Source organism: Quercus suber, unplaced genomic scaffold (assembly GCF_002906115.3).
Source record: "Quercus suber isolate HL8 unplaced genomic scaffold, Cork oak 2.0 scaffold_213, whole genome shotgun sequence".
Classification (NCBI taxonomy): domain Eukaryota; kingdom Viridiplantae; phylum Streptophyta; class Magnoliopsida; order Fagales; family Fagaceae; genus Quercus; species Quercus suber.
Genome location: NW_027069671.1, coordinates 641366 through 655905, shown reverse-complemented (window position 1 = coordinate 655905; position 14540 = coordinate 641366). Strand labels below are relative to the sequence as shown.

The 14540-nt window shown below is 40.5% G+C and overlaps 1 protein-coding gene across 1 annotated transcript; it reads right to left on the bottom strand.

Moving 5' to 3' along the window:
- Positions 1–2434, bottom strand: LOC112009887 (G-type lectin S-receptor-like serine/threonine-protein kinase LECRK2). Its single transcript, XM_024042246.2, has one exon. It carries the CDS (start codon positions 2432–2434, stop codon positions 8–10), a length of 2427 nt encoding a protein of 808 aa, XP_023898014.1. The 3' UTR covers positions 1–7.
- Between the last annotated feature and the right edge of the window lie 12106 nt (positions 2435–14540).

Below are 14540 nucleotides of genomic sequence, written 5' to 3'. Positions count from 1 at the left end.
TAATTGATTAACTAGTCTTACTATAAGGATAAGGGCTTGGTGGAACCGGTACTTCAACAACACCCTCAAGCATCAGTGTCACCCTCCTCATGGTAGGTCTAAGAAATGGGTCTTCTTGAATACACCAAATGGCAACCATCACAAACCTCACAAGCTTCCTTCTGTCATCCAATGCTTCTACATCATATTCAACAAGAGAATCTAGTCTTCCTTCTTGATAGCAATCATAAGCCCAATCAGTCAAAATTGCTTGTTGTTCCCCAATTGTCTCCAAATCTACGCTTCTTCGACTGCAAATTATCTCTAGTAGCATGACACCATAGCTATAAACATCCACTTTGGTTGTGATCGGCAAGTTTCTAAACCATTCAGGTGCAACGTATCCTTTTGTTCCCCTAATGTTAGTATGAGTCTTGCTTTGGTTCATTATCAAACGTTTTGCCAATCCAAAGTCAGAAATTCGAGCATTGCAATAGTCATCAAGAAGTATATTTTGAGGCTTTATATCACAATGGATAATCTGGGTGCTGCACTCTTCATGTAAGTACAAGAGTCCTCTTGCAATCCCAACAGCAATTTGCACTCTTAGATTCCAACCGGGTTTCGAGTCTCTATAAAGAAAACTTGCCAAAGTGCCATTGCTCAAGAACTCATATACCAATAATCGGTGTAACCCCTCATCACAGAACCCAAGCAATCGAACTAGGTTCTTGTGATGTGTTTGACCAATCACAGTCACTTCAGTTTTGAACTCTTTATCACTATTTTCTTGAAACAAACTATCTAACTTTTTGACTGCCACAAGGACATTAGAACTCATTTGAATTGCTCCTTTGTAAACAATGCCGAAAGCTCCCCTTCCCAATTCTTCTTTGTACCCATCTGTAGCTTCTACAAGTTCTTTGTAAGTAAAACATCGCAAATTCATCTCCACAGCATCAACATTTAGTATAGGTCTTTTGAGCCTCTTATGATAAATGAAGAAAACACCCAGACAAATTGCAACAATTAAAATAATGTTAACAAACACAGAACCACCGAGAAGCATTGACCACATGAGGATCAAATTATTCTGATTCTTATTGTCTGGTTTTGGAATTGGCAATCGATCATCTGCAAGTGTGATGGAATTATTGTTTCTGATTTTGATAAAAGCCTTCCCACCATTAAGGCTGCTGTCGACTTTCCCATTTGAGAGAGGCAGCTTCTTCTTCCAACAGCTATCACCTAATCTGAAAATGGCAACAGCACACATACAATCTTCCATGCAGGACTTTTTGCATTGATCTTCAGTATAAGGCTTCATGTATGCATAGTCTGAGAGTGGCCAATCTGTATTTGTTAGCACTTCAAGATAATAAAGATCTTTTACAGGACTTAGCTCATCATCTTCACAGCCTTGTATGAAGTCTGGTTTGCAGGTGCCATATGGGTCATTTGGATCGAGAAAGGAGTATCCCTTGGGGCATGTACACATCGGCCTTCGATCTGGCTTGAGGGTGCATATACTATTAAAACCACAAGTGCCACTACCTGTTTTTGCATTACTGGCAACACAAATATTATCCGGCACAGACCAGATCGGATTCCAATTTCCATTGGCAATGGAAGTCCTTGGGTGAGCATATTGGGTGAAAACACCATCAAAGTTGAGAGTTGCTCTAAAATAGAAATCAGCAGTTGAGCCTACCCTTGCCTGTCTCAGAGCAACTCTTTGGTTATCATCTTTCAGAATGTACATGTAGCCTGACTCATTGAAGACCAGTTCTTTACCAGGACTCAATGTACCATTATCACCAGCAGTAGTCTGACTTTCATAATAAGCTTCATTAGGATTGTCAGTGGGCAAGTTGATTGTATGGAGAACAAGATTCCCATCATCACCCAATTGTAGCTGGAACCTGCCTTTGGAAAAGTTGATCTCTGATCGTCGAGAGGAAAGCACCCCTCCCCTTTCCATAATTTGTGCAGGTAACATCGTGTCGCTGGGATTCTTGAAGCTCTCCCATAACTTATTGAGGTTGCTATCTTCAAGCACAAAGTTGCCTGTATTGTTCATGGCACCATAGAGAGTACCAGTGGAATTAGTTGTCCACAACTCATCGTTTTGAGGGCCAGTAAGAACTAGCCCACGATCAGTGATTAGCTCCACTTTTGATCCCCTGGGTACAGGGTTATCTAGTCTAGCATACCAAACTACGGTTTTGTCTGGTATTTTAGCAAACCAAATGGAAAGAAGGAAGAGATCCTTTTGGTTCAGTGGGCTAAATCCGAAGGCAAAATCACCAGAAGGCGATAGCCATGAAGTGCTGTTCTCATCAGTTGCAGTGAGAGAGCTGCCAACGTTAACATAACCAGCATCGTTTTGAGCAACAGCAGAGATTGGTAGCAGAATTAGTAAGAAAACAAAAGGGTGAGGATGAACAAAAGCCATGAATAATATGATATTGGATTCATGCAAATTGCAATGCAACCAATAAATGGACTAGACACGTTTGATAGCCTATGAGTATGACGCGAGAAATAAACTACTTTTCGAAGTCCTTTTTTTTTTTTTTTTTAAGGGCCAGTAAGAACTAGCCCACGATCAGTGATTAGCTCCACTTTTGATCCCCTGGGTACAGGGTTATCTAGTCTAGCATACCAAACTACGGTTTTGTCTGGTATTTTAGCAAACCAAATGGAAAGAAGGAAGAGATCCTTTTGGTTCAGTGGGCTAAATCCGAAGGCAAAATCACCAGAAGGCGATAGCCATGAAGTGCTGTTCTCATCAGTTGCAGTGAGAGAGCTGCCAACGTTAACATAACCAGCATCGTTTTGAGCAACAGCAGAGATTGGTAGCAGAATTAGTAAGAAAACAAAAGGGTGAGGATGAACAAAAGCCATGAATAATATGATATTGGATTCATGCAAATTGCAATGCAACCAATAAATGGACTAGACACGTTTGATAGCCTATGAGTATGACGCGAGAAATAAACTACTTTTCGAAGTCCTTTTTTTTTTTTTTTTGACTGATACTTTTCAAAGTCTTTAGTACAAATCTCTTCCTGATGAATTCGTCTTCCTTTGATTTTTCAATAGAGTAGTTCAAAAATACATGTCAGCGAGGTTTGCTTTATTTTCGTCGTGGAAAATGCTTACAGATCATCCAGGTCGGTCGTGACTAATTTGAAGTTATTGCTAGGAAAATACTTAGGTATTCTAGAAGAAAAATGAAATTATGCTCCTTCCTTTTCTCAAGAATTAGTTGCTAGCTCGTGCATGTATAGGATAATTAAATAAAAATTATAATTATAATTCTATGACTTGACTTATAAAAAATGTATAACTTGAAAATGAATGAAAATAATTAATTTTTTTATTCAATATAATGGTTTAGAAAAATTCTTTTTCTTTTATATTATTGATTCCACATAACACATACTGGCTTAGGCTATTCTACGGTGATGACTTCACACAATACTCAAGAGGTTGGTATTGGTTTGAGTTTAAGCCTGATATTAAGCTTGACTCAGCTTGACTAATGAATCAAGCCAAGCCAAGCTAAACTCATGTTTTTGGACTTTTTAATGAGCTAAAATCAAGCCAAGCCAAGTCGAGCTCAAACATTCAATACTCAAAAAAGTTTGGCTCGTTTACTTAATTCAAAGAAACACAAATACTTCAACTAATAATGATCTCAATTCTTACGTATGCATGCAAATACCCTAATGCTTTATTTTTTTTTTACTGATACTTTTCAAAGTCTTTAGTACAAATCTCTTCCTAATGAATTAGTCTTCCTTTGATTTTTCAATAGAGTATAGTTCAAAAATACATGACAGCGAGGTTTGCTTTATTTTCGCCGAGGAAAATGCTTACAGATCATCCAGGTCGGTCGTCACTTAATTTGAAGTTATTGCTAGGAAAATACTTAGGTATTGTAGAAGAAAAATGAAATTGTGCTCCTTCCTTTTCTTAAGAACTAGTTGCTAGCTCATGTGATATATAGGATAATTAAATAAAAATTAAAAGTATTTATTTGGCTTATAGGTCTATGACTTGACTTATAAAAAATGTATAACTTGAAAATGAATGAAAATAATTAATTTTTTTTTATTCAATATAATGGTTTAGAAAAATTCTTTTTCTTTTATATCATTGGTTCCACATAACACATACTGGCTTAGGCTATTCTATGGTAATGACTTCACACAATATTCAAGAGCTTGGTATTGGTTTGAGTTTAAGCCTAATATTAAGTTTGACTCAGCTTGACTAATGAATCAAGCCAAGCCAAGCTAAGCTCATGTTTTTGGACTTTCTAATGAGCTTAAATCAAGTCGGGCTTGAACATTCAATACTCAAAAAAGTTTGGCTCGTTTACTTAATGCAAAGAAACACAAATACTTCAACTAATAATCATCTCAATTCTTACGTATGCATGCAAATACCCTAAGATATGACGAGTTACTTGTTATGTATATTAAATTATTTAATTATATAATAATTAATTAAGTTAATCGTATTTTATCATATCTTAAAATTTCAAGGGTTTTTTAATTTTTAACATCATTTTAAAATTTCAAGTCAATATTTCAAGAGTTGATGTGTGAGTTTGCTAGCAATCCATTATAGTAAAGAGAAGTTTCAGGTCTAGTACAAAACCTTTGTCCCTAGACTCTACAATTCCCGTAGATGAACTTACAGCAGAAACCTTCTACCGCTTCAGAACCTCTGAACTCTTCAATGTACATGACTAACCAAAGATGCACGGCTCCCAGTACATGACTAACACACCTACTTGAAAAAGATGTTGGTTGCAAAGTTCTTCACTTCATCAACAATGAAGATCAAGAAGCAAAACCCTAAGGCGCAAAGATGCAGTAACTTCTTTTAGAGAGAATAAGGCATCGGTCACCTTTTTCATATGTTCTCCTTGTATTCTCTTATGTGACGGCCTCTAAAATAAGTTTTATATAGGTCTAGAGTTGTGAGAAAAGAAACCATACACATGCATATCATCATGGGCCGAAAATCAGATTTGAAAATCTAAATTCCCGTAACCTCAATCGATCGAGAGGTGTCGAGATTTAAATTTCGACAGATACAGCTATCGAGAAGCTGTCGAGGAGACAGGAGATTTCTCGATCGATCCACCCAGCTATCGAGAGGTGTTGAGATTGCAATAACAATCAACTGAAGAGCTCGATAGATAGCCTAGCTATCGAGAGGTGTTGAGCTATCTGTTTGCAGGTGTCGAGCTATTTGTCCAGCTTTAATGAACAGCTTTTCTTCACTTGTTTCTTGGTTCAATCTTCATGGCTTTAATACTGGACATGAATAGCATGTTTTTTGAAGTATTAAATACATCCTAGATCTACCAAATTACAAGTAAAGTACATTTTGTCAAAAGATTAGCCAACTACATAAAAATATGTCCCTAACAATCTCCCCCTTTGACAATCCATGACAAAACCACAACAAACAAATGAACATATAAGAGAAGTTATAAATCACTCAACTCATATTCACTTGTTGAATACAATAAAATCTATCCTAACATAAACTCTTGAAAAACTTTGCAAGAAGAAAGTTTATGGCAAGTAGATTTTAACAACCTGTATTTCTAAAATACTTTAAACAAAACTCATCAAGGCATCTTTGTGTGAAATAGAAATAATAGATTGCATACACGATATAAGAAACATGTGTATAAAGAAAGAAAAGAAACAACACATGTAGAGGTAGGTGAAGAAAACATACATCATTATATATATCAAAGATAATCACAATATATGTAAACATGGTCACAAGACCGGTGTACAAGAAGAAGGAAGTAAACACTCCCCCTAATAAGATGAAACACATCTCCTCCTTATAGAGGCATGTATTTCTCCCCCTAACATGTAGAATCTTAAAAAAGAAACCACAAAGTCTCCACAATTAATTTCTCCCCCTTTTTGTCATGATTGACAAAGGGTACAAGAAGCGAGAAAGCTTCACCCGAAAAACATAAAGATGATCAAGGATGATCCAGGGAGTACAAGAAATCCATATAAATGCATGAATGTAATAAAACAAGATGCTATGGATGACAAGATAATAAAAGGATACAAAACATGTGAAAAAGAAATCTCTCAAGAAAAAAAAAATGTTAAGCACAAAGATCCCAAAACACTAACACACACACACTAAACAGGTCTAAATAATTTTTATATTTCAAAAATAAGTTAGGACAGTGTGGGGCCCGTGGGCTTGATAGCCTCAGCCCATCGTGTAGTAGGCCCAAGGCCCACGCCGAGGAATGATGACCATCCGAGGCTAATTTAGGGAGAGACTCTTTTTTGGATCCACGCCGAGAACCTCTTCGTCCTCGGCATACTAAGTATAATTTTGGGTAGGGACAAGCCCAGAGCAAGCTGTCACCTCCACACTTAATGCATTCACCTAACCCCTCTGGCCGCATTAATGGGGATGTAACCCCTTAGAAGGGCGACGTTGATCAGGGTGAACCACTTGAGTACTGATAAGGCCTCTGATGGGACGGACGGTCAGAAGGAAGGCAAATGAATGATCAACAGATGGAAGAACAAGATAGGACGATGAAGACTATATAAGAGGAGCGAGTAAAGTAAGAAGGGAGGAGGAAGAAGAGAAAAAGGGAAAAAACCTCCTCGGAGCATCCCTTAGTTGTAAATTGTTCTTAGTATTTTTCAATAAAAAGGAAAGTAGTTCATGCCTCATGCACGCCGGCGAGCGTCTAAACCTTCGATCAACTCTTTACAAATTCATTGTTCTGGGTTCGTTGGGCCTTTAACCCATATCCTTTGGGCTTGGGCTACAAAAACTGTCCCTACAATTAGCGCCGTCTGTGGGGAGGATTAGTACGCTGGCCGGCGCAACGAGTGTTCGTTCTTAAATGGTCATTTTACAGAAGGTTGGTGGCGACGTATCAAGAAAAAAATCGCAGAAAAGTAGAAGATTTAACAGCAAAGAAAGAAAGCTTGATATGATCTCATTAAAAGAAAAGTACAAAATACAAACAAAGGCTCAGGCAGGCATGTTTTACAAACAAATTTACAAGATAATCCTACAAACAGAGGCCCAGGTGGACTCGTTCTAAAACTAGCTAGAGGGAAGTGTTAACCCGTACTCTTATTGGCATCAAGAGAATGGGAGAACTTGACAATAAGATGGGGGAAAGGGGCTGAGGCTGGCTCACTTCAAGGCCACCAACAACTCCTTTCTCAGTGCGGTGGAGCTTGAACAAAGCGAGGAGCAGATGCAAGCACACCGGGAGGCCCTTCCCATGATGTTCCCTTGATTCTCTCCAGTCCTCACTGGAGTTGGCCGCTGGAGACGGCAACACTCGGGCATCGGCCGTGACGTGATCTTGCGCATCTCCTCCGGCAAGGGTGCGCCCTGGGGAGGAACGTTAGGTACTCCAAAGACATCCCTCCTGAACACCATGCAGGGCACTATCAGGGTTACGCCCAGGCTCTGCTGCACCGAAAGTCTGGCGGAGGCTGCAGCCACGACGGCTCTTGGCCGCATATCTCCCAACTCTGGTCACAATCTTGGCAGGGTTGTTGAAGGGGCTCGGGGAGGTGAAAGGACGTGTTTCTAGTTGGGTTGGAAAGTTCATAGAGTATGGAGAAACGTTTCCCCCAGAAAGCCTTATATAGAGGGTGAAAACTGGTGGGAATTGATCCACACAGAGTTCGAGAAGAGAATTATCAGCGGTATTAATCCTGACCAAATCCCAAGGAGACCATGGACCGCTGGATTCTTATCAATTCACGAGGACAGCGATGAAGGCACGTCTCGCACACCGAAACGTCAAGCGCGGAGCACGAACAGCCAAGGGACACCTCGTAAATGAAAAAGATAGAGGCTCGAGCTGGAGACGAGATCAACGCCACGTGTAAGATCATAATCTGACCCAGGGAGGAATCGTCTCCAATAAAGCGGTCTGAGGGCAAACCCCTCTATACAGAGAAATGGAAGCGTTAGACAGAACTAAGGCACTGCATGGTCCTCAAACTCAGGCCTATGGAGAAACTAACTGCTCAGCTATACCTGGGTACTAGACAGAACCAAGGTATTGCATGGTCCTCAGACTCAAACCTATGGGGAAACTAGATACTTACAGAGAAATGGAAGCGTTAGACAGAACCAAGGCATTGCATGGTCCTCGGACTCAAGCCTATGGGGAAACTAACCGCTCAGCTATACCTGGGTACTAGACAGAACCAAGGTATTGCATGGTCCTCGGACTCAAACCTATGGGGAAACTAGATACTTACAGAGAAATGAAAGCGTTAGACAGAACCAAGGCATTGCATGGTCCTCGGACTCAAGCCTATGGGGAAACTAACCGCTCAGCTATATCTGGATACTAGATAGAACCAAAGTATTGCATGGTCCAAGGACTCGAACCTATCGAGAAAATAACTATCTGTAGAAAAACCAAAGCGTTACCTAGAGTCAAGCTATAATACGGTCCTTAGATTTATATTTGAAGGATAACAGGTGATCTCATGAGACTAACTCCGGAATAGAATACAAGTATTGAGCAGAATATTAGAGTAAGGCAAGTAAAAGAAAATATCCATAGTTGGAAGCAAAATATTGAGCATTCAGTTCAAACAGAAAATATACAGTCTCATTACAACGCCACCGAGGCAAGAAACAAAATGAAATAAAAGAGAAAGTAAACAGAACTATCCTATGTCATACGCCAGTCTCCCCAACTCAGTAGGCAAATTAACTCGATAAGCTTATCAAAAGGCTTTAACCAACGCCTAAGGGCCTTGTCTCGGAGGGTCCACGGGTATGGCCGGGGAGTCTGCAGGAGGTCTCACCACGTCTTGAGGCATTTCCTGACCCTCAGTTCTAACTCCCCCTAACACTCTCTGGGGCTCAACCTCCTCGGGGGGTTTGTCAGCTGAAGATGTATCCTCGGCGGTCTTATTATGGCTCTTACTCGCCGTTGGTAAAGCAGACCCCTCCTCGGGAGCAGCAGGGGTAGTCTCGCGAATTGCAATGGGGTAATATACCCTGTCCTCCCTTCTAAGGTCAAACGAGGCATCAACCCCTGCTTTGTTGAGGGCTTCACACCAGGTCTCAAAATAAAAGTGCCTGCACACTGCAGGAACTTGAGCTTGAAGGGTGGCTTCAGTCTTAGACACCCCCTCTGCGAAAGCCTCCTCCTCTGCCTGTTCTACAGAGCGCTCAGCGTCTATTCTTGCAAACACCGCCTCATCTTTGGCTCTCACAGCCTCGTCCCTAGCATACTCGGCAATACCTTTCTCATTGACTGCCTCGGCCAACTTTTTCTTCAAGTCGGCAATATCCTCTTTGGCAGCTTGTAGGTGGCCCTCAACGTCTTACAAGCGATTGGTCTGATCCTCAGCTTGCTTCCTAGCCGCGGCTAAGTCGGAGGCAGCAGTGTCCCTGGCCTTTGTCATCTCCTCCAGATTCTCGGTCGCCTTTTTTTGGTCGGCCTCAGATCTCTTAAGGGTACTAGCAGCTTTCAAGAACTTGTCACGCTCTTGCGCTAAGGCGCTGCTCTGGCCATCGACCTCCTCATCCAACCTGAAAAGGGCCTGGATAGCCTGCCAATAAAAACAAGTAACTCCGTAAAGAGAAGGGAAGGTGCTAAGTAACAAAGTTCAAATAAAGTATATAGGTACCAAGGGACCCACCATGCCTAGATATTTCTTAAGGTTAAAGACAACCTCTAGCCCACTCATATTTCCTAGCTCGGCCATGTCGGTGGGAAGGAGAAGAGACTTCTCCAGGGCGTCGGCTACGAGAGCCCCCTCAACTCCTTGAGATTCCCGTATCGATGCGTCATCCATCAGGGGTTGATCATGGAGCATGGCAGCGGGCAGCCAGGCTTGGGCCCCAGACTGCTGGACGATCTCCCTACCTTTGGGTTGACCACCAAGCTTCAGTTGCTTCGGAGGCCTGCAGAATCCACCCTCCTCGGGCGGGGAGTGGGATTTGCTCCCATCCATTGGGTCCTTACCCTTGGAAGGTCTCTTCCTTTTTGGGTCATAAGACTCTGTCTGAAGGTCTGATACTGGAGGGGTAGAGGATGACCTGGTGTGCACAGTTAAAAATTGGGGCGGAGGTGTTGAGGGCTTAGGCTGCGACTCTTTCGATGCACCCTTCTTGGAGCCGCCTTCAAGCAAGTTAAGAAGACTGGTTTGGGGCTGTCTTTTTAAACCCATCTCGGCCTGAGTACCAACTCTTAGGGACCGAAGATCGACTTCGGACAGATGAGGGTCTCCTAGATCACCAGAAGGATCCTTGGACTGATCAGCTAGGTTGAACACACTATATTCGTCCTCAAAAGAGCTCAGTTCAACCACCTCCCCTGCCTTCTTAGATTGCCCTCCCTCGGTCTCCGTTACTTGGTGGGATGAGGAGGAACCTGCTAGCGGAATGCCTTCAGGTATGTGAGATCCCTCGGAAAATGCAAAACCGTCTTCTACCACGGTAATCTGCCTAAGCCGAGGGTCACGAGCTCTAATTACGTGCTTCGGGACTGGGAATGATTTCTGGGCTGGGTCGCATCCGAGGATTTTGTGAGCAGCTCTAACCTGGTTATCAGTTTCGTTCAGGAAAAGTTCCGTCCTAAGAACGGCCTCCAAATCCGCCTTGTTGACCAGGTGGAAATGACGTGCGAAGGCGTGCGGATCTGCGAAAAGAAAAGCAAAACTCCTGTGGTTAATCAATCAAAGCAGATATGCAACTATAAGAAGAAAAAAAAATACTAAAACCTAGACCGTCTCCTACTTCGGATACCCTACCTGGCTCCCCCTCTACTGTTGGGCAGTAAAGACCGTTGTGCCACTCCCCCGACACTATGAGGAAATCTTGAGTCAACCCCTTATTAGACTCAGGAAGGCACTGGATAAGTCGGACCTTGTCGTCCCTCGTCTTCATATAGTACGTCTTACCCCTCAGGTGCTGAAGGTTGTAACACCAGTTTACATCGTGGTGAGTCAATCTCAGCCCCATTGTCTCATTCAAGGTGTCTACACACCCTAATATCCTAAATACATTCACGGCACACTGGGTAGGAGCCAGACGAAAATGCCTAAGGTAACCGCTAGTCACTGACCTCATAGGGATTCTTATCCCTCCCTCTACAAAAGCGACTATCAGGATCACAACTTCACCCTCTTTCCTCTTAATGTACCACTCCCCTTCTTCACAGTACCTCAAACTCACATTATTGGGTATCCCATAGTCAACAATGAATTTCTTCATCATCTCGTCGGACTCAACCAACTTCTTAAACTTACCCATCCCCAAGGACAACTAAAGGATCCAGAAGAAGAAAAAAAGGAGTAGAATCAAAGAAAATTTGGTGTTACCGGGAGAAGAAGACTTACAGAAATATGAAGATCCTCTTCGGGCAGTGTGTAAGTTGAACCAGATTCAAATTATACGCATCAATGGTCGTAAACGCGAAAATGAGGAAACCAGGCGGTTCAAACAAGTACTTATACTCCCCCTTAGGTTCCCCAAATGTAACCGCCTGCCCATAAAAGCAGGAGATCCCCACCGAACAATTACCATCACACCGTTGAAAGTGGGAAACGTGGAGCTGCCAAAATTTAATGCGGGCGCACACTGAGTCTCGAAACACCAAAATGTACATCGGGCAGTCGAAAAGTTGCCAGCATTAGCGCGGACCGAAGTGGGGCAATTCGTCTAGAGGGCCCGTAGATATCAAAACCCTCCTCCCCGTCCGAGGGAGTTTGCAGCAGGATTTTGAGGGGCTATTGTAGGGCCCGTGGGCCTGATAGCCTCAGCCCATCGTGTAGTAGGCCCAAGGCCCACGCCAAGGAAGGATGACCATCCGAGGCTAATTTAGGAAGAGACTTTTTTTTGGATCCACGCCGAGGACCTCTTCGTCCTCGACATACTAAGGATAATTTTGGGTAGGGACAAGCCCAAAGCAAGCTGTCACCTCCACACTTAATGCATTCACCTAACCCTTCTGGCCACATTAATGGGGATGTAACCCCTTAGCAGGGCGACGTTGATCAGGGTGAACCACTTAAGTGCTGATAAGGCCTCTGATGGGACGGACGGTCAGAAGGAAGGCAAATGGATGATCAACAGATGGAAGAACAAGAGAGGACGATGAAGACTATATAAGAGGAGCGAGTAAAGTAAGAAGGGGGGAGGAAGAAGAAAAAAAGGGAAAAAACCTCCTCGGCCATGGGCCGAGAAGCATCCCTCAGTTGTAAATTGTTCTTAGTATTTTTCAATAAAAAGGAAAGTAGTTCATGCCTCATGCATGCCGGCGAGCGCCTAAACCTTCAATCCACTCTCTATAAATTCATTGTTCTGGGTTCGTTGAGCCTTTAACCCATATCCTTTGGGATTGGGCTACAAAAACTGTCCCTATAGACAGTTTAGTGAGCATACATAAACACATGTAAACGATTGGTGATATGTGAGTCATTCATCAAATGTTGAGGGCCACCCATTAATTTAGAGTGTAAATAGAAGCTTAAAAATGCATGATTTTAAGAAATTCCCAAATTTTCAAAACCCTAGACTAGGAAAGTGCATAAATTCAAACAATAGAGACCAAAGAACACCTTAAAAAAAAGGGGATATGTGAGTCATTCATCAAATGGTCCTCCGTGATGTTCAAAGTTGACATTTTCAGTCAATTGTTCAATTTTTAGAGGTACTGGATTTTCTAGTTGCAGAATGGAATTGAAAATGTAAGAGGAAGTTCTAAGATTTCTCCAAATCTAAGGATGTCCTTGATTTCCCATGTAGCAGGTTCTTACGTAGCTCACATTGGCCATAAATGTAGCATTCCATGCTACTTGCAGCGGTTCAGTTTGGTGATGCCGGGTATATAATAGTTGCAGCGCCACAAAAGTTACATCCAAATCGGCCATCTTTGTCAATCCAATATGTAGCACTATATAAACAATTCACATGACTCATTTAAAAATTATTTCATGATTAAAAATTTATTCTTGCGATCATACAAACATGATTAATTTAGTTTCGCAAAATGCAATAACTCAAGAGTCATAGGAAAGTGATGTTAAATTATAATGTTATCAAGTAGGAACGTACAAATTTTATCCCCAAAAAAAAAAAGTTGGAACATACAGATGGTTTTTTTTTTTTTTTTGGAGAAATAACATAAAAATGGGTTCATTAATGAATGCGGAGAGAGTAAATGAGAGTAATGCATAAAATCCAAAATTCAAAAATCTATTGGATTTTGACAAAACCATTACAATTTTGGTTAAAATATGTTAAATTTGTGAAGAAGAAAAAAAATAACACATACAAACATACCCTTAGAGTTCTTAATCTGGCAAATTCAACATAAAAAAACATGAGTTTGAATTTTGATTCATTAAGTTGTGAAAATTCCAAAAATTCCCAACAATTTTCAACAAGTCCCAACAATTCTTAAAAAAAACCATTTTGAAAATGTCAAGACTAACGAAGCGTTGATGTTAAGACAAACTTGAAAGGATAAATATTGTTGCACACCTTAATGCACACACTTTTACACAACTAAAAAAGCAACTAAAATCACGATTTTCAACTTTTAAAATCGTAACTTGAAATCACTATTTTAATTTTCTTTTCAATTGTGTGTAAAAGTGTGTATTAAAATGTGTGTGGTTGGTCCTAACCATCAGGATATCATTCTATAATGAATGATGCGGTTTGTTAGTTAAAAGTTTGGACCATATGGAATCACACAAATGAGACATTTTTCATGCTTTCATTTGTCAATGGAGTTACTTGGAAAAAAGGTTGATTGTAATCTAAGCCTACAATCTTACTCAATATTATTAATATTACTACATATTTCGAAAATCTAACTGTATGATTGCATATTCTATACGTTCTTAATACATATGTCAAATTTTGTGCCAATAGATTATATTTTATAAATAATTTTAAACTACAAAAACTTGCAATTTAAATAATTTATTGATGACATTGTTATTAATTTTTAATTTTCTAAAAATTTTATAAATATAAGAGATATAAGAAGAAAATATAATCTAATGGTGAATTTTTCAAAAGTCACCTACACTAAGAAAATATTGATTAAGGTTGTAGTTTTAGAGTACAATTAATTTTGTAATTAAATATCATTCTTGAAAAAATCTTTAAAAGAGATTTTGGCATAGAAAACTGTGAAAGCAGAATTTTGTACTCCCAATTCAACAAGTCTCACTCTTTCTTGAGTAATGCTACAAACTATATATATATATATATATATATTCCACACCAGTTGAATTGGAAAATTTTCACTAGTTCTCACCTAAGCCTACCACTAATATACCCCTAATAATCTATCATATCAACAAGTGTCAAATATTTGCATCTTGAGTTTCTCCTCTTTTTTTTGAATGAAAAATTTATTTTTACCGTATTTTTTAACATCAATGCATTGAGTTTTAATCCTCTGAGCCAAGTTTCTGCCAAGCCCACAGAAAATTGATTGAAATATATTCGGACAAAGCGATTGTAACAAA